A 21,467-nucleotide genomic window follows, 5' to 3' on the forward strand; every position below is an offset into this window, starting at 1 on the left:
CCTGAGCCTAAATCAGCAAACTATTGTGCAATGCCTTTGAGTAACATCACTCATCACCTTTCATGTCATTACTGTGAAGGATTTTGAATAGGGCTGGATAAATTGTGTTCTGAAACCATTCAACACAGGGACATACAGTTTGCTTGGCAGGGCTCATTGCTGAAATAAGTAGGATGCAAAAGAGGACAAAAATGATTAATAGCTAATGGGGGTCTTTAAGGTAAGCACACAGCCTTTAGTTTGGAGTGATGTTGCAAAGGATTCTTCAGTGAATCTGAACTTCAGAGTATTCGGTTAGTTGTACTTGAGAGTAGCCCTGTTGTTCCTGTTTTCAGCAGACTTACCCATGTCCTGTTACCTATGTCCACTTTTCTCAGGAGTTTCCTTTCTGTCGTAGTGACTTAACAAATCTATTTAAGATGAAAGTTCAGATTCTGAAATCAGCAGTGCCTTGTGACTGCAGTACTTAAATTTAGACCAATGTTATGTTACAATCCAAATAGGGCAATTCTTAAAGTCGATGTGGATTACATTCATTCTCTATAAAAAGACAGTATCATCCACACTTATTATGTATCACTGCAAGAACTGGAGGTGCTCCTCTTAAATAGCAGAGCTGTTAATTTCCCATTTCTCAAATGTCTGAAGTTTAAAAGCTGTTTTGTTCATTCATTGCAAATGAATTGTGCAGTTGAGTTTTCAGGCATGGAAGGGAGATGTTTTTTTGTAAGGTCTTGTACCTCTTCACTGTGGTGAAAAGGGTCTGAGAGCCCTACACAGTTAACCCCATTTATATGTGCTGCATATGCTCTAACTGTCACTAAATGTTGGCATGATTTGAGGAGGCCATGGTTAGCTCTTGCCCTTTTAATGTCCTATTTGACCTTGAGGCAGCTAGAATTACGGGGTAACTAATGACTGTCTTGCTGAAACATCGTAACAGATGAAGCAGAAGCTTTGGTGGTTGAGATTAGTCCTTGAATGAGTAGGGCATGGACCTAAAAATCCACTGTTGCCTGGGTATTATGTAACGGGCGTATATAACGCTCATATAGCCTGTATAGGTAAAATGAGAAATTATTAATTAGCCTGCCAGATAAATTTTTGACCTGGCATGAATCCTTAGCATGTGTGTCTCACACTCAGACTGTGAGTATAGTAGCGTGGAACTAAACAATTCCTTTCTACTCTTTGTATCCTCAGGCAGAGCTTTAGTATCTGTCTGTACTTGACTATTGTGTGAATGTATTATTATGTGCATTGATATTAACAGAATGCAACATAAATGTAGACATAAAAATATTGTCTGTAGTGCAGTTAATGCACTGGCTTGTTGCTAGCTGGTATGTCTTCTCTAGTGGATTTTTAGTTCCTGTTTCAGGAGATTGATGTTACAATGTCACATCTTACCTTGCCTGGAGGAGGTAGGTAGTGTCCCACTTTGTAGTTCTGATATATTGCAGATAGGCAAAACACTGGATTTAGTTTGGGTTTTTTAACCCCAGTTCCACCAGCTGATAAGGCAGAAGTGTGTCATTTCAAAACAGCTCCTGTTAGATCCACAGAGATTGTCACAGATTTCCTTTTCAAAAAATTCCAGTTAGGATATCGCAAGGAAAACTAAAAGGAGGGGGGGAAAGAGTGTCACAGAAGAGAGTCATGGTTTTCAGTACCTTGAGGCAAGTGCTTTGTTTTCAGAAGTCTAACGTGTCTGTTCTACCAGAGTTGCTGACGTCTTACGATTATATGCAAAGTGGGTAACAAGCTTGTAACGTGCAAGTACATCAGAGATGTACAAACATCTGTGTCAATTCTTGTAAGTCCAGTGCTAAGCATATTTTTTGAAGATTAAGCATTGTTTGTGTGAAATTTGATTCTCACTGAGTATCGTAATAAACTCTTCAAAGCAAGACAGAAACCTTAGAGAATTTCTGTAGATGTGATTTAAATACAGAAGGTAGATTCAGTCCTTCCTTACAGGAATGGTTTAGCATAGGACAGGAACGGTTTGACTCAATGATCTTAAAGGTCTTTTCCAACCTAGAGATTCTGTGAAATAACCTGTGAGAAGAAAAAAGGCATTACTTGATTTTTGTTGGAGAACTCCAGGTGTCTTGGTAAGACTTATGGTGTTCTGATTTATTTTTTTCCCAGGTAACATCGTTACTAAGACGTGTTTTGCCTGAGGTAACCCCTAGTCGCCTGGCTAGTATTATAGGCGTGAAGTCTCTTCCACCAGCAGATATAAGTGACATCATTCACTCAACAGAAAAAGGAGACTGGAATAAACTGGGTATCTTAGACATGTTTTTGGGATGCATTGCCAAAGCTCTCACTGTACAGCTAAAAGCCAAAGGAACTACTATAACGGGGACAGCTGGCACTACAGCAGGCAAAGGAGTTACTACAGTCACACTGCCGATGATCTTCAACTCCAGGTTTGTTTAAAACTATGCGTACATTGCTCAGCTAAAGGCACAGAGTAACTGCATTCTGTGAAGTCAGTTATGTCACCTTATGTAATCTTTGAAGAAGAAAAAATACCAAACCACACAACCTACTGAACATGTGCCTTATTTCTTATTTCCTTGTGCTGGATTTTGGCAAATAGTAACTAATCACCTGGTTTATTTCTCGTGTTGCTGCCTGTCCTTTGCAGCTACATTCGGCGAGGTGAAAGCCACTGGTGGATGAAGGGTTCAACACCTACACAGATTTCTGAGATCATCATTAAACTCATTAAAGACATGGCAGCAGTAAGTTTCTGACTTTTAGACGTGTGTGGAAAATTCAAATATTTCTGATAAGGAAGAATGCATTTTTTTTTTTTCATTTGTTTCTGTTACAGTTGGTATTGAGTTGATCTCAAGGAGAAAAAGAAATAGTCTCCTGGGTAGAGACTAAGCCTAGAGCAGTGAGGACTGAGTTCTGATTCTGCTAACCAGAAATCCAGTTTTGAAACAAGCTTTTAACTAAGTTGCTTGTACCAAAAATATAAGTAGCAAACAATAATTGTGTGTCACTTCCTACATTAACTTCGAAGCCTAATTTTTTTTAAGTCTTGAGCTCTCAGAACTGCAGTTGAAAAGTAAAATGTCTCTGTGGAGTAAGAGGAGAATGTTTTCACCTAACTATGTAGACTTTATATGTGGAGTTTCTGGTAAAGACTGCATGTTACAATTGGCTGCTTTCACTTTTACTGAAATCTGCTTTTATACTCGCTTATTACTTCAACCATCTGGGCTGAAATTTTCCATGGCTGTATCTCCTTCAGGCAAGTTTTTTGGCAGAAGAATTTGCTATTTCCCAGAAACAATGTTGGCCAAAAAAAAAAAGGGTTTGTATATGTGTAGGGGAAAGGAGCTGAGTTTAGGGAGGTAATATTTGCTTTCCTTAATTCTCTGCCTGCTTCAATGAGGGTGCTCTTAAATGACCCAGATTTTTCCCTGTGGTTACACTTTGAAAGCTTTTTCAGTATCTTCACCTTTGGAGTCCTATTTTCTAAACCATTCACCATTATGTGGAGGCATCTTCAAAGTTGCCGACGCTCAGTGGGAATTCCCTGCATATTTTATTGCTGATTGCACCACAAGGTTTCATAATCTCACAAGTCATCTTTAGTTAAGAGTTACAATGAAAGTGTGTCTCATCCCTCAGCATAAAGTGATCACTTAGGCTTTGCTGCAGTTGCTCCTGTGGCCTGTTGTAGGTACCACTGTAATTTCACACAGTATGTTTTTATTTACTTTATCAACACTTGAGAAAATTGCATATAAAAATTAGGACCAAAAAAAAAATTACAGTTGCAGCAAGTACTCAGAAGATAGTAAATGCCAGGGGTAACATGGTGCCTGTAAGTATTTCTCAGGCACCCTACTTCATTCAAGGTCTTAAGATGCAGAGTATATTCGGATTTAATTGGGGGTAGCTGGGAGGGGGGAGAAATTTTTTCAAGGTTTTAGAGGGGGTTTGGGTTGGTTTTTTTATGGGTTGTTGCCAGTATTGTTTGTAGCTGTTGTTGGTAGGTTTGCCCCATGTAAGTAGGACAACATCAGGGAAATGGTGGGTTCTCTTCTGCAACATTTTCAAAGCATACTGGGCTGAGTCTTTTGGAGCAAACTCTGTGGTCCTTGTTTTATGGATTTCTGGCTCCCATGGAGGAAGGAGAGCCTGTCCTTGAACAAACAGCTGGTAAAAACTAAGCTGATCCCAAACCTTTGCCAGGAATAAAAGAGGTTAGGAGAAATAGAAAATGGCTGGCTGACTAGAATAGGATGTTTGTGTTTTTCTCCAAGCTGCCCCTCCAGCCATTCCAGACCTTCAGCCATGAAAATGGTACATTTGCTAATATCTGGTTCTTCAAAAGCATTGCAGAAATTAGAAGGGAAGCTCTTAAAACTCTAGAGTCAGATATGGCAACTTGCACGCATATCCAGAGTGTGCAAGGTTCCACCTCCCACTACTGAGGGCTTTCCAATAGTCCACTTGGGTTTACTGGTGTAGATCTTGAATTCCTTTGGTTAAGCCATTCTGCTTGGAATGAGTATGTAATTTCATTCTGCAAATCACATGCCCTCCACTTACTCCAAGTTAGTTATCCCAGTAGCTGCTCAGAGAATGCCTCAAGCAGTCACCTGAATCTCTGAGGGATTATTTTTACCAGATCTGCCTGCTTTGAAAACGCCCGATTTGTCAAAGTCATCCTTGACTTCCTCTTTTTCTATTCTAATTTGAGATCCTAACCTTATGTTGGTTGTAGCAGGCCTAATTACAGTTTTAGTTGTTCTTAAGATTAATAAAAGCTGTAATAAATTAAGTTTCCTCATCAACAGGGTCATCTGTCGGAAGCTTGGTCCCGTGTGACGAAGAACGCTATCGCTGAAACCATCATAGCTCTGACCAAAATGGAAGAAGAGTACAGATCACCAGTGAGGTGCATTGCAACAACCAGAGTAAGGGCTTCTCTAAACTTGACATGAATGTAAATATGCAGTAGGAGCCTTTCCAAGACCCTTCCAGTATTTTAGATGGAACTTGCTTATATAGGTTGTTTCAGGAAGCAGTGCATACAGGGTGCAGTTTGCAGTCTCCAAATCTAGTCCCATGCGTAATAGACAGCTGTCTTAACTAAGGTAGTAACTGCTTGTCCTAGTAAGTCTTGCTTCCTCTGTGTCATAGCATATTGAGTTTTCTTCTTTGTGGCAGAAATACACCAGTAAAAACTGAATTTTGATTCATAGAATCGTAGGGGTTGGAAGGGGCCTCGAGAGATCATCAGGCCCAACCCCCCTGCCAAAGCAGCTCCCTAGGGCATATCACACAGGGAGGCGTCCAGGCAGGTCTGGAATATCCCCAGAGAAGGAGACAGTAAAAACTGTATCTTGGGTACCTCCCAAGTAACGAAGAGTAAGTGTAATGCCTGTGCATGTGGGGTTTTATCCTTGAGGTGTTGTTCTCCTTTAAGTTTGCTACTTGCCTTTTACTAAATTAATGAGATCATCCACATGGAAAATTGCACAGTATGTATCAGCTGTCTCCTTCCAGCTCTCCACACAATTATTTTAGTGGTTTGACTTCTAGGCCATCAGCTGCCACATCTCAAGGCTATTACAAAAACAGTCACAAAAATTCTCTAGGACAATGAAGCTGAGTTTTTCACCTGTGTTTTAGTCTCAAAATGTGAAATTATTTGCTGAGCCCTTTATCTGAGGTGACTTTTTTTCTTCTTCCATGACATTTTTGTAGAAACTTGGACTAACTTACCCTTAATGGATTGCTTGAAGTACCACGAAGAGCACGCTTGTAAATTGTGATATTCCTACCATCTTGGGGAGTAGAGATTTTGGCTTCTCAAGCATAATCATAGAATCATTAAGGTCGAAAAAACCCTCCAAGATCATCTAATCCAACTGTCCCCCTACCACCTACATTACTTACTAAACCATGTCCCTATGTACCTCATCCAATCTCTCCTTGAACACCCCAACGGACAGTGACTCCACCACCTCCCTGGGAAACCCGTTCCAATGCCCAACCACTCTTTCTGAGAAGAAATTTCTCCTAATTAGTAACCTGAACCTCCCCTGATGCAACTTGCAGCCATTCTCTCTTGACCTATTGCTACTTACTTGCAAGAAGAGACCCCCAGCTCACCACAACCCCCTTTCAGGTGGTTGCAGAGAGCAATAAGGTCTCCCCTGAGCCTCCTTCAGGCTAAAGAGTGCCAGTTCTCTCAGCCACTCCTCATAAGACTTGTGCTCCAGCCCCTTCACCAGCCTGGTTGCCCTTCTCTGGACATGCCTCAGGGCCTCAATGTCTTTCATGTAGTGGGAGGCCCAAAACTGAACACAGTATTTGAGGTGCAGCCTCACCAGAGCTGAGTACCTCATTACATGTAAAAGAGGCAGCTTGCAGTGGTTACAGGCATTTGACACACATGTGGTTTTCCATCTTCAAAGGCTGTGCCAGTTGTCCTTTCATCCTTTACTCGTCTGTTCTCTGCTCTTTGGAAGACACAGTCTCAGAGTAGCACTGGTTCCTGCTGTCACTGTGTTAGTTTAACGGAGCCCTGACGGTCAGCCTGGCTCTCCTTGGGAATGGACCAGTTCTGGGTGGAGGTGTGCTTTCCTGAGGGGAGCCCTGTGGAGTTTCTCAATTAAAGCCTTTCTGCTCACATCAAACCTCTCATCAAAAGCTACTGCAAAATGCTGCTGTCAAGTACATTTCAGTTTGGGTTACAGGCCTACAGTCAGATTGTCCTCACATCACTCATCTCTCTAGGATCTCACTGTAGTCAATGCAGAGGAAGAGAGAAAAGCTTCCTCTGCAGAATAGTTAGCTCACAACCCTTTTCTAGGTCATCTCAAACACCCCACACAGTGAGGAGAGAACATGAGGAAACCAGTTGCATTTTGCTGAAGTTTTGTTTGGTTGGTTTTGGGGTGGTTTTTTAATAGTTTGTGTCCTTGAATTTCTTCTTCCCCAAAGCCCACAACTCTTGTGAACGATACCAAGTCTGTAATTCTCTGCAGTGTACTCTGGTTGCCCTTTATTCAGCGTATCCTTCTTCCAGCTGCTGTATTTATGACCACAAAGTGACGTACCTAAAAGAAACAAGGTAGTTCAGTAAGTGGTGTGTGCTTGACTTCGTTTGGAAAAGATAAAACTTGAGTTATATGGGCAGGCTTCAGCTAAGGATGGTACAGTTTGCCGGTAATGGTGACATTCTTACCTGTCAAAGTTTATATATTTTGTATTTGGGAACTTATATTTTTAAACATTTAAACCTACTTTGCCTTTCAATAGCTATGGCTGGCCTTAGCATCCCTCTGTGTACTGGATCAGGATCATGTGGATAGACTGTCTTCAGGAAGATGGATGGGAAAGGATGGACAACAGAAACAGATGGTGAGAATGAAACCGTATCTTTTTATGGTGGTTTGGTGTTATTTAATTATTCAGTGGGTAAAGAATTCAGAATAACGATAGGGAAAGGTAGACTTGGCCTAACCTTACTCCTCACTTTTGTCCCTGATGGAAACTGCACATGCACATTTGAAGTGTTTGTGTTCTGGGGAAGCACTGCTCAGGAAACAACAATTCCAACTTCAAACACTAAGGCAGCAGCAATTCCACTGGCATTCAGGGTGGAGTGAGGCCTCCTGAACGCCTGTGAGATGGATTTCTGAGAGTACATTGACAGAGCTCTTTCTCTTTCTATCTGGATCTTTGCCACATAACAAAGTCAAGTCTTTGTGTTCCTCAATAACTTCGCTTCCTCTTCCCCATCTCAGTAGGAAGAGATTACCCCAAAGAGAAAAGAACTCGTTCTAATGAAATTTAGCAAAGCTACTGTTTACCCAGAGGATTTACAAATTTAATACGGAATATGATGGATTAATTGAATTTCTGTCTGCATTTTTAAGTATTATAAAAGCTTTTTAAAAATATTAACCTGGAAAGAGCAAAATAATGAAGCTGAACTTGATGAGGTGGGTCCCCATGGGAGGCAAGGGAAGATTCCGCCTTCCTCTAGCAGCTGAGGATGCTTAGAGCAACAAAGCCTCCAACGCAGTTTAGTGTAGGTCAGAAGAGAATACAGGAGGTGCAAAGCTCCAGCAGCAGCATGAACTAAAATTCTGCTGAGAAGGAAGCAGACACAGAGGTTTCTGAGGTGATTAAGAAAGTCAAGGGACATCTGTAGAGCTTTGTAAATGCCAGAAGAGCAGCCAAGACATAGTGAAGCAGAGACATAAGCTGCTGAACTCATCCTGAAATTCCCCAGTCCTGTTTTATACAAGGATACTCAAACACTGAGAGGTCAACTGTGTTCCCCTGCCAGGACTGCTATTAAAGGGATTCTGTTCAAAGCAACAGTGATCAGTCTCCTGGAAACCACAAGTTCTGGGAGCACGATGGAAACGTTCTCAGACCCGTGCATATGCACAGTCAGTCACTGAACTCCCTTTGCACAGACACTTTGAACTGTGGAACAGAATTGTCTGTGGGGAATTTCAAAAAGAATTTCTGTTGATGGAGTCAGTTAATTTTATGGTGGATTGTGAAGTTTGCTGCTCGGGCTGTACACTCTCCAAGTTGTAGATGACCTACAGCTTTGATTAAATGTGTGAGCAGAGCAAACCCACTACATCAGAGTAACAAAGGGTCAGTGCATGCTGACTGACCCGAGTACTGGCATCCCTGAGCTTCTCTGGTAACATGCCCATAACTCACTCTAACCACATAAATCCTCCCTCACACTAGTTCAAATGATGTCTCTGCTCTGTTGCTGGAAAATGCAGTGTTGCTACATCACAAAGAATAGGAGATGAAGGGTATCAGCAGAACTGGTGTAGTAAATTGGGGCTTTTTGTGTCAAGGATTTTTTTTTCTGTATTGATTAGTCTAAAGATACAATTAACAGTTTAAAGAAGGTTGTGATTCCTCCCCCAACCCATTTATTATTTTGGAGTGCATGACAGGGAAGAGAGTAAAAACAGATGCTGAAAGGAAATGATGGATTTAATAATTATTTCCTATTTTTTCCTTGTGTTTTTTTTTTTCCCCAGCCAATGTGTGATAACCATGATGATGGTGAAACTGCTGCAATCATTTTGTGTAACATCTGTGGGAATTTGTGTACAGATTGTGACCGATTCCTTCATCTCCATCGGCGAACAAAAACTCATCAGAGACAGGTAGAGTTGTATGCACTGCATCCACTGTGTGTATTTTCCTGCCTAATATATAAGCAAATGCCATTTGAAAGTGTCAGATCTTACAATTGTGTTGTCTTTTATTTTGGAGATGGGAGAGGTAAGTTTCCATTTAATTTAGCTAAAAACAACTAAAAAGAATTACCTTGTCCGTTATCTTTTGGAGAAGATGAGAAATTCATGTGGCAGTCACGAACTCTTATGCTACATCAACTTTTTTTCCTCCCTTGTTCTAACATTATTTAGGAACATTATTCAGGAAAATCTAGGAGCTGCATAGACTTCCTTAAGTATAGATTGGTTCTCTATTCCTGTTACAGAGTTACTTCCTTTACTGTTTCTGTCATGTGAGTCAGTGCTTGTCACCCCCTTCATTTTCCTTGTATAGACAATGTTTTAATACCCAGAAAGACCACTTGCCAGCAAATATTTCTTCCAGTTCCCTTATGTCACCCTTCTCTTATTTTTCAGTATTCTTCCAGCTCTACTGTCTTCTCAGATAAGTTGTCATACCCATAAGCTTGAAAATTCCCTGAGTTTTAGGGGTTTTTTTATGATTGAAACATCTTTGCTCTTGGACTTAGATGAGTTTTTACAAATTTCTGTGTACTCTGCTTATTGGTGTTCCTTTATCCTTTTCATCTCTCAACTTGAAAACGCATTCTCCTTGGGATATTTCTTTTTCTCAGCAAAGTTGAAGATACCTTTCCTTCTGAAACTACTGAACATTTCTCCTTTCCTGGCACTATATCTCTTTTGTGATTTTGGGCATGGGAAGGGGTTGTGGTCCTTTATCTTCCCTCTTCCCTCTGACTACTTACATTCATACAGAGGCTAAACCTCATTAATAAAGTTAATCTAATTGAAATCATTCCTCTTGTCCCTCTCTTAGAGTTGCATCTACATTAGCTTTTCAGTTAGGACCAGGAACAGGCTTTTGCAGCAGATAGGGTGCTGTGACTTGTGTTCTGGAGCGGCCTTGGCCTGCATGAGCTGGCTGCCTCTGGAGTGAAACTAAAACCGAAACAAAGCGATGCGGGGACAGGCTGCCCGTGGGCGTTCAGTGTGACTTCAGGTCACTGGCACTGAGTTTCACTCTGCAGATCTCCTCCTGGGCACCCCAGCCTGGAAGTTCCATGTGGCTGATCTGTTATCTTCTATTCCTTAGCCAGAGTCTTTCCAATCCCCTTTGAAACTTTCCTGGATTGTCATCCTAAAGTGGTGGTTTTAAGTGTCTGCTCTTCTGTCGCAGGGCAGCACAGCCGAGTCTCATGTGTTTTTCTGATTTCTCCTATATAGCCTGTTCAGATTACACTTGATAAAAAGTAAGTTCTTATCTCATAGAAGTCCTCACATCTCTCCTTTAACCTGTCAAAAATAGCCACTTAGCAGCTTTTCCTGGTTATTTCTGAAAGCATGTCTAAACTTTCACTCTTTCTTGCCACCTTTTACCTTTTACATGTCTCATGTCAAGTCCCTCAGCTTCTAAATTCCGTCATGTTCTCCGTCTCTTCTGCCATGTGAGCTGCCTGTTCTTTGTCCAACTTCCATACATACCTTTTAATGTCTCTCTCTCCCTCCAAGAAAGGGTAGCAAGTACATTACTGGGACCTGCTTAAGGACCTCTTTGAAAAGCAACCAGGGTTTTTTCTTGACTCTAATACAAATTAAACAAGTTTAAATTTAGTTTCTGTATCCATACCCAGGAAGGCTCTTACTTGTGTTGCGCTGCAGGTGAACTGAATGAGAACAGAACTGCCTTCAAAACTTGGGAAAAAAGCAAAAGAAGAGGCTGCATAAAGCCCACTAAGGATTTCATGCAGTGTTTTGATCTTGCGAAAATGTTTAAATTTCCCTCATTGTAGCCAATAGTATCCACTGGGCATTTCTGTGAAAGTCAAAAATATTAGCACTGCACTCCTACCTGGTCTCTGTTGTGTAGGACATTTTATTAAGACCAGAACTGTCAGTGTTGCTTTGATGCACTGCTAACAGTGCTACATGAAGACACAATGACTTGTATAGTAGTTGCGAAGTGTGAGCTCCGTGTATTTTAAGTTAGAAAAAACATTGTGCAGCTTTCTTTAGGATTGCTGCTTTATTGGCTCCAGCCATGTTAACTCAGGCATTGATTTTATAGACACTTTTAAAAACACACAAAAACTTTATCTCTTCTGCTCTGTACAACTTCTGGAATGCATAAAAGAGAAATAGCTGCAGAATCTGTGGGGCATTGATGGCAGTCCAAGGATATGGTGACAAAAAAACCCCACAGAAATGCTATTTATGATCTGGCAGGTATTCAAAGAAGAAGAAGAAGCCATCAAGGTTGATCTCCATGAGGGTTGTGGAAGGACCAAACTTTTCTGGCTGATGGCATTAGCAGATTCCAAAACTATGAAGGCTATGGTGGAGTTTAGAGAACAGACAGGTAAAACACAACTGTTTCTACTTGCTCTTTATCATGGTTGGGTTTTGTTTACTTTCTATGTGAGCATTGGTCTAAAAAGAACCAACCCAGTCGGGTTTTTTGCCTGTTTTAGGGCAAGACTTTTAATTGTTTGGTAATAAAAATGTTTAACTGCATAAGAATTGCTTTTTTTCTGGTTGTTTTTCATGACTGCTGTTTAGATGTCTGTCTGAATATCAGCCCCTTCTGTTTCATTACAAGAGTTTTCATTTCTGTCTACCTTTGTGGACCTAGGCAAGCCGACCACCAGCAGCTCTGAAGCGTGTCGTTTCTGTGGCTGTAGGAGTGGAACAGAATTATCAGCAGTGGGGAGCGTTTGTTCTGATACGGATTGCCAGGTGTGTGTTCACAAATAATCAATCACCGCGAATTACATAAACAGAGGAGACTGCAGGATCACATGGGTTTCTTATTTGGAAGTAAACCTTGTTCATCCATCCCTGTGGATGAACAAGGTTTACTTTGGATTCAAAATCAGACCTCGGTTTTGAGCAGGTGTGTTCCACATGACAAGGTCTGTGTAAGAAATACTGTGCTGGCATTCAAATACTATATTGTCATTCAAATACTTCTGAGTTTGTAAATGTTGAGTTTCATTACAGGCTACAAACACTGGTAGTCGACCAAAATTCTGGGTACTTTTGTTACCATCTTCAAAGAGTACCTCAGGTTTCCACAGTGCCACTCTTTTAAGTATAAAGCAAAATACACACTGGCAACACAAAGTCTAGCTCACTGGGAAGCTCAATTAAAGTAATTTGCATTATCATCCTGTTTATTACACGAGCATGGAACACTGAAGGCTTGGCCAGGTTTGTCACTTGTATCCACGTGTCCTGAGTGGGTTTGTGCCCTGTGGTGCAGGTACAATTGGAAGAGGGCCAGGTGTCCCAACCAGTTTCTTACCCAACTCTATGCCTCCTTGTGTGGCTTTTATTCCTCTCAGCCCATTCAATCTGTTAAATTGGGGTTATATTAATTCAGTTCGATTCGTTATTGGCTTCAGGGCGACTTGTTTCAGTCCTCTACTTGCTGAGGATAGGAATTAGAGGTTGTTAACATACCATTCCCATGTAAAAGCTCCTCGTGCTGGTTAATAATCAGCTCGTAATAACTCTTTCATCTGTAGTGCCTTGCACAAACCAGCAGTGCTTCGAAAAGCGATACAGTATCAGACCCTGATGTGGAAGGGAAAGAAAGAAAGATTAATGATTTACTTTGAATAGGAGTATGCGAAAATTGCCTGCAGCAAGACACACCCCTGCGGCCATCCCTGCGGAGGCGTTAAGAACGAAGAGCACTGCTTGCCGTGCCTGCACGGCTGCGATAAGAACGCTACGACTCTTAAACAAGATGCTGATGACATGTGCATGATCTGCTTCACTGAAGCACTTTCTGCAGCGCCAGCTATCCAGGTTGATCCTTTTTATTTTTTCCTTCCCCCTTCTAAGAGATCAGTCTTATGGTTGTAACGTTCAAGTGTGTGAGAAGTGAACACATCAAGTCCCTGAGGGTTGCACTCTGAAGGCTTTCAAAACAGACACTGTCACAATACCTAAGTTACTTAAAAGGCACTCTCTCTGCTGGCCATTCCTGCTAGTTCCAGAAAGCAGATTGTATCAATTCAGTTTCCTGTGTTTACTTTATTCGGCCTATATGGAGTGCTAGAAATGAGGAAAACAACTGAGGTACTTAATGGATACTTAATACTTCATGTATCCGCTGGTGGTTTGGGAATGGGAAGATGATGATTTTAACAACAATTTTACCTTCTTTCTCTTTAAGAAGAAAATAGGGGTCTTACAGGGTTGTGAATAAACTAATTTCAGCATTAATCTGCGTTGCCACTTAAAAGCGAATGACCACTTGTGGTTTAGTGGTTAATGTCAGCTCAGTGTTTGCTCACTCGCATTCTTTTCCACAGCTGGACTGCAGCCACGTTTTCCATTTGCAGTGCTGCCAGCGGGTACTGGAAAACAGATGGCTTGGGCCACGGATAACTTTTGGGTTTATGTCCTGTCCTATTTGCAAGGTAAATGAGCTACATGTTTACTGCCAAAGTCAAACACGTTTCCTAAAATTGTTTGGTGTTGGGTTTTTGATTATGTATTGCTTGTAAGAGTATCAGTTAACTGTATGCCACTTGTCTCCTTAATCCCTGATGCCACTCAGGAAAGGCTATCACTAATGCATCTTTTCACCTTCCCCTACTGCTCCCTGAAGTGTGAGGGTCCTCTTAAGAAGAATGCACAGAGTAGACATTCTCTCAGTGCCGTTTTATTCTTAGAACCATCAGCTTGTAAATCCCCCACTATTTGAGGCTGGCAGGGAAAGAAGTAATCTTAATCCAAGTTTTCTGAAGGAAGAAACTTGGCTTCTTTGTTTAACTGACCCTTTTCAAAGCTGCTTTGCTCTTCAGTACGGGACATACAGAGCTGAAGAATACTTAGTTCAGCTTAAATTATTTAAAAATTCCTCTTGTACTCTACAAAGCAATAATTTCTGTAACAAAAAGCATGTGGTAGCAGCTGGGAAGGAGAGAGCAGCTTCACGCCCTACGGATGCGAACTTTGTGAATGGTCAGTCATTTCTGCACACTGTGTTTCTTCCTTTGTGCTGTGTTTTGGTTATTTATGGCAATAGCTTGTGACCGTTCAATGATGAAGAAGTGCCACTAGAGGACTGTCAGTGATTCTTAATTGCTGAGCAGTAAGTCAGAGAGGACAAGAATTGGAGAAAACGCAGTCAGAACGTTCCTGTGCTCTGGTGAACATTTCACATACCCTTTATTGTCCCTCTGTGGCTGTTACAGCCTGGTGTAAGGGCTGATGATTTCATGTAACAAAAGGCCATATAAAAAACTTTCCTGGTTACTGTTTTCATAGCAAATAAAGTGTGTACTATATCAGCCTTTTTTTTTTAAGCTTCCGTTGCCCAAGCTCTCAGGTTTTTGTGACATCAAATTATGCTGTTTGTCTTCCTATTATCATAGCAATTATAATAAAGATGCAAGATACTTTAATCAGTTTCTTTTTATTTCAGAACAAAATCAATCATACAGTATTAAAGGACTTGCTCGATCCAATCAAAGAACTCTATGAAGATGTAAGGAGAAAAGCACTGATGAGGTTGGAGTATGAAGGGCTGCACAAGAGCGAGGCCATCACAACGCCGGGTGTCAGGTTTTATAACGACCCAGCGGGCTATGCTATGAACAGATACGCTTACTATGTCTGCTACAAGTGCAAAAAGGTATGATGATTAGTGCTTCCTCAAACAAAATGTATGCTGGAGCTTCAAAAGCCATCTCTTAAAGGATGGAACGTGTATTTAATGTGTTTTGTATGGAGTAGGAAAGCAGGGGAAGAATTTGATGTTAAACAGTAATTTTAAAAAGAGCGTTGGGCAAATCAGATGTGTGTGGTGGTTCCTCTTGTAACACTGGGAAGGTCAGAGAGAGCAGTTGAGAAACCCCAGCCTTGCTGAGGTGATGAGGAATGTGTAGATCCTGCAGGGTCAGGACACCAACCATCCCTTTGTCCCGCTTCCGACTCACGCTTTTCCTGAACGTTTACAATGGTGCAAGCAGAGGTTTCACTCTTTGATATGGAAAGTTCCTCACTAGAATTCCACCTAAATATTACTTCTACTCCAATTGGAGTTGATTAGAGCCGCAGTAAACAGCGAATTCAGGCAGGAAAAAAGGCCACTACTGCAAGCCTGCTGGTGTGGTTTTCCCCCACAACAGCCTCAAAAGGTGCAAAGGGTCTGCTGTGATTTTGGCTCATGGCCCTAGAGGTGATCGTGTGGTTGTTCAGGATGGGGGTAAGGAAACCTTGCTGTCCTTCAGCAATTATGGTGAAATTCAGACCTTGGCATCTTGAGTGCCTCTGGAGTGCAGCAGCTCTGGAGATGGTGGCCAAAAGTGCTAGAAGAATGAGAAAGGAGTAGAAAAGAGGCAGTGGGTGGCCTAGCCTGATGGACTCTGGGTCATGGTAGTTGTTCTTCAGGTAGAGAATATGAAATTTATGCACAAGACAAAAATCATCTACAAGTAGCCCCTGGTTTCCCCACCAGCAGAGCAGAAACAAACATTCCTTACCTATGGTTAGAGAAGTTCTGGGTTGGAAATGAGAGGAGAAAGGATTAGCTTCTGTATGCTAGACAAGAGCAGCAACGCATCCTGTGCACTCACTTCTGTAGTTCACTTCTGTCCCTGCCTCCCATGGTTAATCAATTCTCACTCCCCATCCCTCAGCAGCTTGCTTGCTGCCTTTTTTGCCTCCCTCTACAAAAACAATTTCTTTTTTCGTCTCACTTTCTCAGTTTCTAGTCCTGTCCCTGTTTTTCATTACATTTTCTTTCCGGTACTTAATAGTTTTTCAGTGTGTGTCTTATTTCCCTCTTTTTTTCCTTCCCTCATATGTTGTTATTCCCATTTTCACTGTGTCTGTGTGTCTGAACAGCAGCATTTGACTACACCATTTCTAACTTCCTGCCTTCCTCCAGTACCTGTTCACCCCAAACTACAGCCCAGTTCCCCAACACAGATTCCTTAGGGCTTTCCCTTTTGTCTTTGATGTTTGGGAGAAGGTGGGACGCTTAGATTTTTCCTTCCTTGAGCTGCCCCGGGACCACTCTGTATCCTTTTACAGTCACTCCAGAAAGGCAAGAATTGCCAAGAGGAAGAGCTTTTTGAGTGTTGTTGAGTTAGTTAATAAGATGATGAAGGAAGTTTCTCCTCTTTTCATTTTACTGCTCCATGTGAAAACCTTTCAGTGTGTGAGGGGCTTCATCAGTGTTACCAGTCTTGGTGTGTTTGTGTCCTGTTAGAGTAAAATGAGCAAGTAGAATGAATTTGTGGAAAATAGCAAAATTCTAGCTCTAAGGGGTCCCACAGGGGCATAAAAACTGGTACTCTTTTGGCTAGTCAGAATCCCTCCTGGTAGAATGTTCCTCTGCTGCCTTCAGCCCCAGTCCCATCTGTCTCACCCAGAGCTCTCAGAGCATCCACAAACCATTTCAGAAGCCCTACGGGCATTTGCACGATGTGCTCTGGTCTGTGCAATTTTTGGTCTCGTTTATCCTGAGATGGAGAGGTGTTGGCCCTCAAAAACGTGTGCCTAGAGACAGACAGAGATACCAGCATAGTGGGGACTACTGCAGCGGCTGTTATTTGTCACGTTCCCCCTACAAATTGAATTTGTTAGAAGGATACTTGTCTCTGGTTTAACATCCGATCATTCCTGCGTGACACCCAGGCCTATTTTGGTGGCGAAGCTCGTTGTGATGCTGAGGCTGGGCAAGGAGATGACTACGATCCAAGAGAGCTGATCTGTGGCGCGTGCTCTGATGTTTCAAGGGCTCAGGTAAGCAAAGAACTCGTGTTTGTGCGCTTGGTTCGTTCTGAAGCTCCAAGTGCCTGAGCTGTAGGGTAATGCACAGTTACTGGCGGCTGTGACAAGTGGAATGAGAAACTTAACATGAGCCAGCAGTGTGCTCTTGCAGCTCGCAAGGCCAATGGTATCCTGGGCTCCATCAGAAGAGGGGTGGCCAGCAGGGACAGGGAGGTGATTGTTCCTCTCTGCTCTGCCCTCGTGAGGCCCCATCTGGAGTACTGTGTCCAGATCTGGGGCCCCCAATACAAGAAGGATGTGGAACTGTTGGAGAGGGTTCAGAGGAGGGCCACAAAGATGATTAGAGGGCTGGAGCACCTCCCCTACAAAGAGAGGCTGAGGGAGCTGGGCTTGTTCAGCCTGGAAAAGAAGGCGGCTGCGGGGGGACCTCATTGCAGCCTTCCAGTACCTGAAGGGAGCATACAAACAGGAGGGGAATCAACTTTTTAAAAGGGTAGACAGTGGCAGGACAAGGGGGATGGATTGAAGCTAAAGGAGGGAAGGTTTAAGTTAGATATTAGGGGGCAGTTTTTTACAGAGAGCGTGGTGAGGTGCTGGAACAGGCTGCCCAGAGAGGTGGTGGATGCCCCATCCCTGGGGTTGTTCAAGGCCAGATTGGATGTGGCCCTGGGCAGCCTTGTGTAGATTCAGGCTTGAAGGTTGGTGTCCCTGCCTGTGGCAGGGGGGTTGGAGCTCTATGATCCTTGGGAGCCCTTCCAACCCAGACCATTCTATGATTCTATGACATGTACTGTAGAACATCACACCATTTTAATAAGCACCACAGAACATAGAAATGTTACAGCAACGGGTCCCTCACCTGTCGGTGTGGGTTTGTCTTCTGTTCAGATGTGTCCTAAGCACGGTACAGATTTCTTGGAGTACAAATGCCGCTACTGCTGCTCGGTTGCTGTGTTTTTCTGCTTCGGGACAACACATTTTTGCAACGCTTGCCATGATGACTTCCAAAGAATGACAAGCATCCCTAAAGAAGAGCTCCCACACTGTCCTGCAGGTAGTATTTTTACAAAGCAGATTTTACCACGCTGAATTCTGTGATGAGTAATTAGTTCTAATTGATACTCTTGTCTTGATGATGATGATGTTTAGGAAAACAGGGTCAGCCATACAAATTTGAAGTTCAGTATCTCAAGTGATATTACAATGAGTTCCTTCTGTATGTGCTTGCAATTTTTTTTGATAAAATCAAGTAATAATACCAGCAATGTCATCACACTGATCCATTAAACGGGAGGTACTTTAATACAAGAAGACAACTTGATTTACCTGCACCAATTCAGACTCTGGATGTGCAATGGTCTGTTAAGATTACATTGAAAAAATTAACATGTGACTGTTAAGTGATACAGCTGCACTTGGGCACCTGTGAGGTGCAAACTGTTGCCCCAGTGCCTTACTTTCTCACTTCACGTGCCACTGATTTAATCAGTGATCGTCAGTCATCTCATTTACCTTGCTGTTGGAGATAAAGGACATCTTTCTGATTGAGATATTTACCTGAAAGAAGCAAAAAGAAACTGTTACAATCCCTAGTATAACTTCACAAGTATTGCTTGCTGCAGAGTGTAACTCATGTCTGTGTTTAGCAGTTTCGCTCTTGCACTGTGCAGATCTCTTTCGTGGTATTAATGAGGTGAAACTTCCTTCAGTGTTAGCTCCCTATAAGGTTTTTGAATTTGAGTATTTTCAATTACACACCACTTTGATAATTTGTTTTTTTTCTTCAAATGCCAATTCAACCTAACTGTTACAAGGAGCTTAACAGGTTTTGATCATGTTTAGTCAGATCTAATTGACTTTTTTCCCCCTCTTGGCTTGTTAAGGGTTTATACTTCTTGCTTGAATTTGTCTGAAAGCCCCTTTCTATCTGCTGTTTCTTAAGCCTCCATTTTTGGTGCCTTATAAATTCATGCTATAGATGTATCAGCTTCATGTGACATGAATTTTCTGAGGAAATTTAATATCTGGCTTTTTACATTGCCTGCAAACACTAATTCTTTTATTATGTTTTTTCTTTTAACTCACTGTAGGTCCCAAAGGTAAACAACTTGAAGGAACAGAATGTCCACTTCATGTTGTCCATCCACCCACTGGTGAAGAATTTGCTCTGGGTTGTGGGGTTTGCAGAAATGCTCACACTTTTTAGACTAGCAATTATTACTATTTTTTTTTAAACCAGAGCAAAACAGGTGCCCTCATCCCTCAAGTGTCCTGAACATAAAAGTCCAGCTGGGATGAGGACGGGACCATTTCATAACCCAGGTAAAAGGAACAATTTACAGTGCAAGAAGGATGCCAAATACCATGTACATAATTCTTGCTGTGAGATATTGACATTTTTTTTGAACAGAGACATCAAAACTTGTGAGGTGTTTGCATGTGGCCATTACAGTCATCGGCTAGGAAACATTGGACATTTACAAATAAATACTTGCTATTAAAGGATCTGTGTGTCTGTGGACTATGAATGATGCTGGCTTTCAGGAGAAAGGAGAAAACAAAAAAAGAATATTGATTATTGTATACTGACTTTTTGTAATCTTGTACAATTGTAACGCATCACAAGTGGGGATGGGAAAGAGGAATATTCTGGTTTATTTCCTAGACTGTTATTAAAAAAAAAAAAAAACAAACAAATTGTGTTAGGAAGGCATAAATGTAACAAGTATCACACTGTATATAAGGGTATCAATGTTTGTCCTGTATAAGAATTATTAAATTACAACAGCAGTTTCATTTAAACTTCTGGGTTATGTTTGAGCCTGAAATTTTAATGAAGTGCAATACTGAGTGTGCCTCATATCTCGCAGCTGTAAACATAATGGAATGTACATGTCAATAAAGCCACTGTACATTTTTATACAGTGAAAGTCTAACGAATGTGTGAGCCTCCATTTTTGGAAATGAGTTTTAAAACAGGGCAAGGGGGCTGGTTCTTACAGGTGTTTCCCAGGTTTTTTTTTTAAAGTAGGAAAGTACAGGATAAACTGTGACTGTGGAAGTACTTAGGACATGAAAAACACTGTTTGAATTTTCTTTAAAAGTTGGGTAAATGTACTAGCATTCTTAGGAAATTCTGTATTTCTATCTCAGTTTCAAAATGTTTTAAAACAGCAAAGACTTACATTTTTTTACCGGTTATTAAGAACACCCAGTAAATTATCAGCCCTACTGTTCAGACAAGTAAACTTTTGCCATGAATCCCATTTAATGGAGTCCCAATCCTCTGCTGATCTATAGTGAAAGCAAAATACAGCTTCAAGTAAGGACTCCTTCTGCTAAGATTCTCTCTTTGGATGTTCTGTTAGGTATGTTCAACTCCTTCCATTGTTTTCTGGCTACTGTTTCTCCACTTTTAGGAGCCTCTTGCTGCACCCCAGTGTGCAGGAGCAGAGCTGCTGAGTGGAGAGGCAGCAGGAGGAGCAGTGCCCTGAGTCCAGCTGCAATTCCTGACTTGACCACATGCCGCCAAGGAGACGCACAGCAGAACCCAGAGCTCCCAAATCCAGTGTATACACTCTGTGTGGTACCATTTCAAAGCCAATATAAGGTGTTACAAAAAGGGAGAATTTTTTTTTCTCATGTATGTAGACAAAGGGCAGCCTTACTTAAAGTGTTTATGATGCAGTTGTCAACCAGTGCATTAAAGGTATGGCTGCATTTATACACCAGGGATTTTGGTGCTCCCATGTTCCCAAGTCATGGATTAGATGTCTGTCATAGAAGCTTAATTCTCAGGACATAGAAGTCATTTTTCTCATTGAAATCTGACTTGATTAGGAATAATTCAAAGAAAATAAAACTTTTGCCCAGAAGGAATATTGAAGAAAGACAAATTAACAGCAGCAGATTAATGCACATAATGTGAAGTGCTTTGTATCTTTATGCATATAATTTCTTGACAGAGGTCCCTGTGAGGCTTAAATTCTGGAAAAAATAGGTTCCAGAGAGCAGAACCAACCTGAGGTGTCTGACCCACTATCATTTGGACAACTACAGCTGAGCATGACCACCAGGCTCTAGGGGCAGAGCTCACCTCCCATGTGTAACGGTTGTGCCTTCGACACTCTGATCCCACACTGTGTCAGACATTCACGTCACCGCATCTCTCCCCAGACGGATCTCTACTGCTGATTACAGCCAGATGCCAGCACAGGCCACTAATCAGATCAGGCCACAATAAGATTGCTGTTCTGCCTTTCCAGCGGTCTCACGTGCTTCTCTGTGGCTGCTGATCCTCAGCCCACGCAATGGAAATACTCTGCTTTTGCACCGCCCTGTTCTCCACAGCTCGTGGTGCTTGGCTAATTCACACTGAACTCAGCTCCTGGCCGGGGCGAGGCCGTGCTACTCCCACTCAGACCA

At 41.9% G+C, this 21,467-nt stretch overlaps 1 protein-coding gene across 1 annotated transcript in view; it reads left to right on the forward strand.

Annotated features, from left to right (window-relative positions):
- The window catches only part of MYCBP2 (MYC binding protein 2), a 190,672-nt gene extending 170,700 nt beyond the window's left edge, over window positions 1–19,972 (forward strand). The window contains exons 74-86 of the mRNA XM_084260757.1: window positions 2,155–2,438; window positions 2,660–2,756; window positions 4,833–4,952; window positions 7,306–7,407; window positions 9,069–9,197; window positions 11,514–11,646; window positions 11,920–12,023; window positions 12,912–13,100; window positions 13,610–13,717; window positions 14,728–14,937; window positions 16,947–17,054; window positions 17,931–18,096; window positions 19,133–19,972. Coding sequence (XP_084116883.1) covers window positions 2,155–2,438; window positions 2,660–2,756; window positions 4,833–4,952; window positions 7,306–7,407; window positions 9,069–9,197; window positions 11,514–11,646; window positions 11,920–12,023; window positions 12,912–13,100; window positions 13,610–13,717; window positions 14,728–14,937; window positions 16,947–17,054; window positions 17,931–18,096; window positions 19,133–19,248 — 1,866 coding nt within the window. The 3' untranslated portion in view covers window positions 19,249–19,972. The remainder of the gene's footprint in view (window positions 1–2,154; window positions 2,439–2,659; window positions 2,757–4,832; window positions 4,953–7,305; window positions 7,408–9,068; window positions 9,198–11,513; window positions 11,647–11,919; window positions 12,024–12,911; window positions 13,101–13,609; window positions 13,718–14,727; window positions 14,938–16,946; window positions 17,055–17,930; window positions 18,097–19,132) is intronic.
- Window positions 19,973–21,467: the final 1,495 nt, after the last annotated feature.

The sequence above is a fragment of the Gallinula chloropus genome (genome assembly GCF_964237585.1).
Source record: "Gallinula chloropus genome assembly, chromosome: 1".
NCBI classification, from domain to species: Eukaryota; Metazoa; Chordata; class Aves; order Gruiformes; family Rallidae; genus Gallinula; species Gallinula chloropus.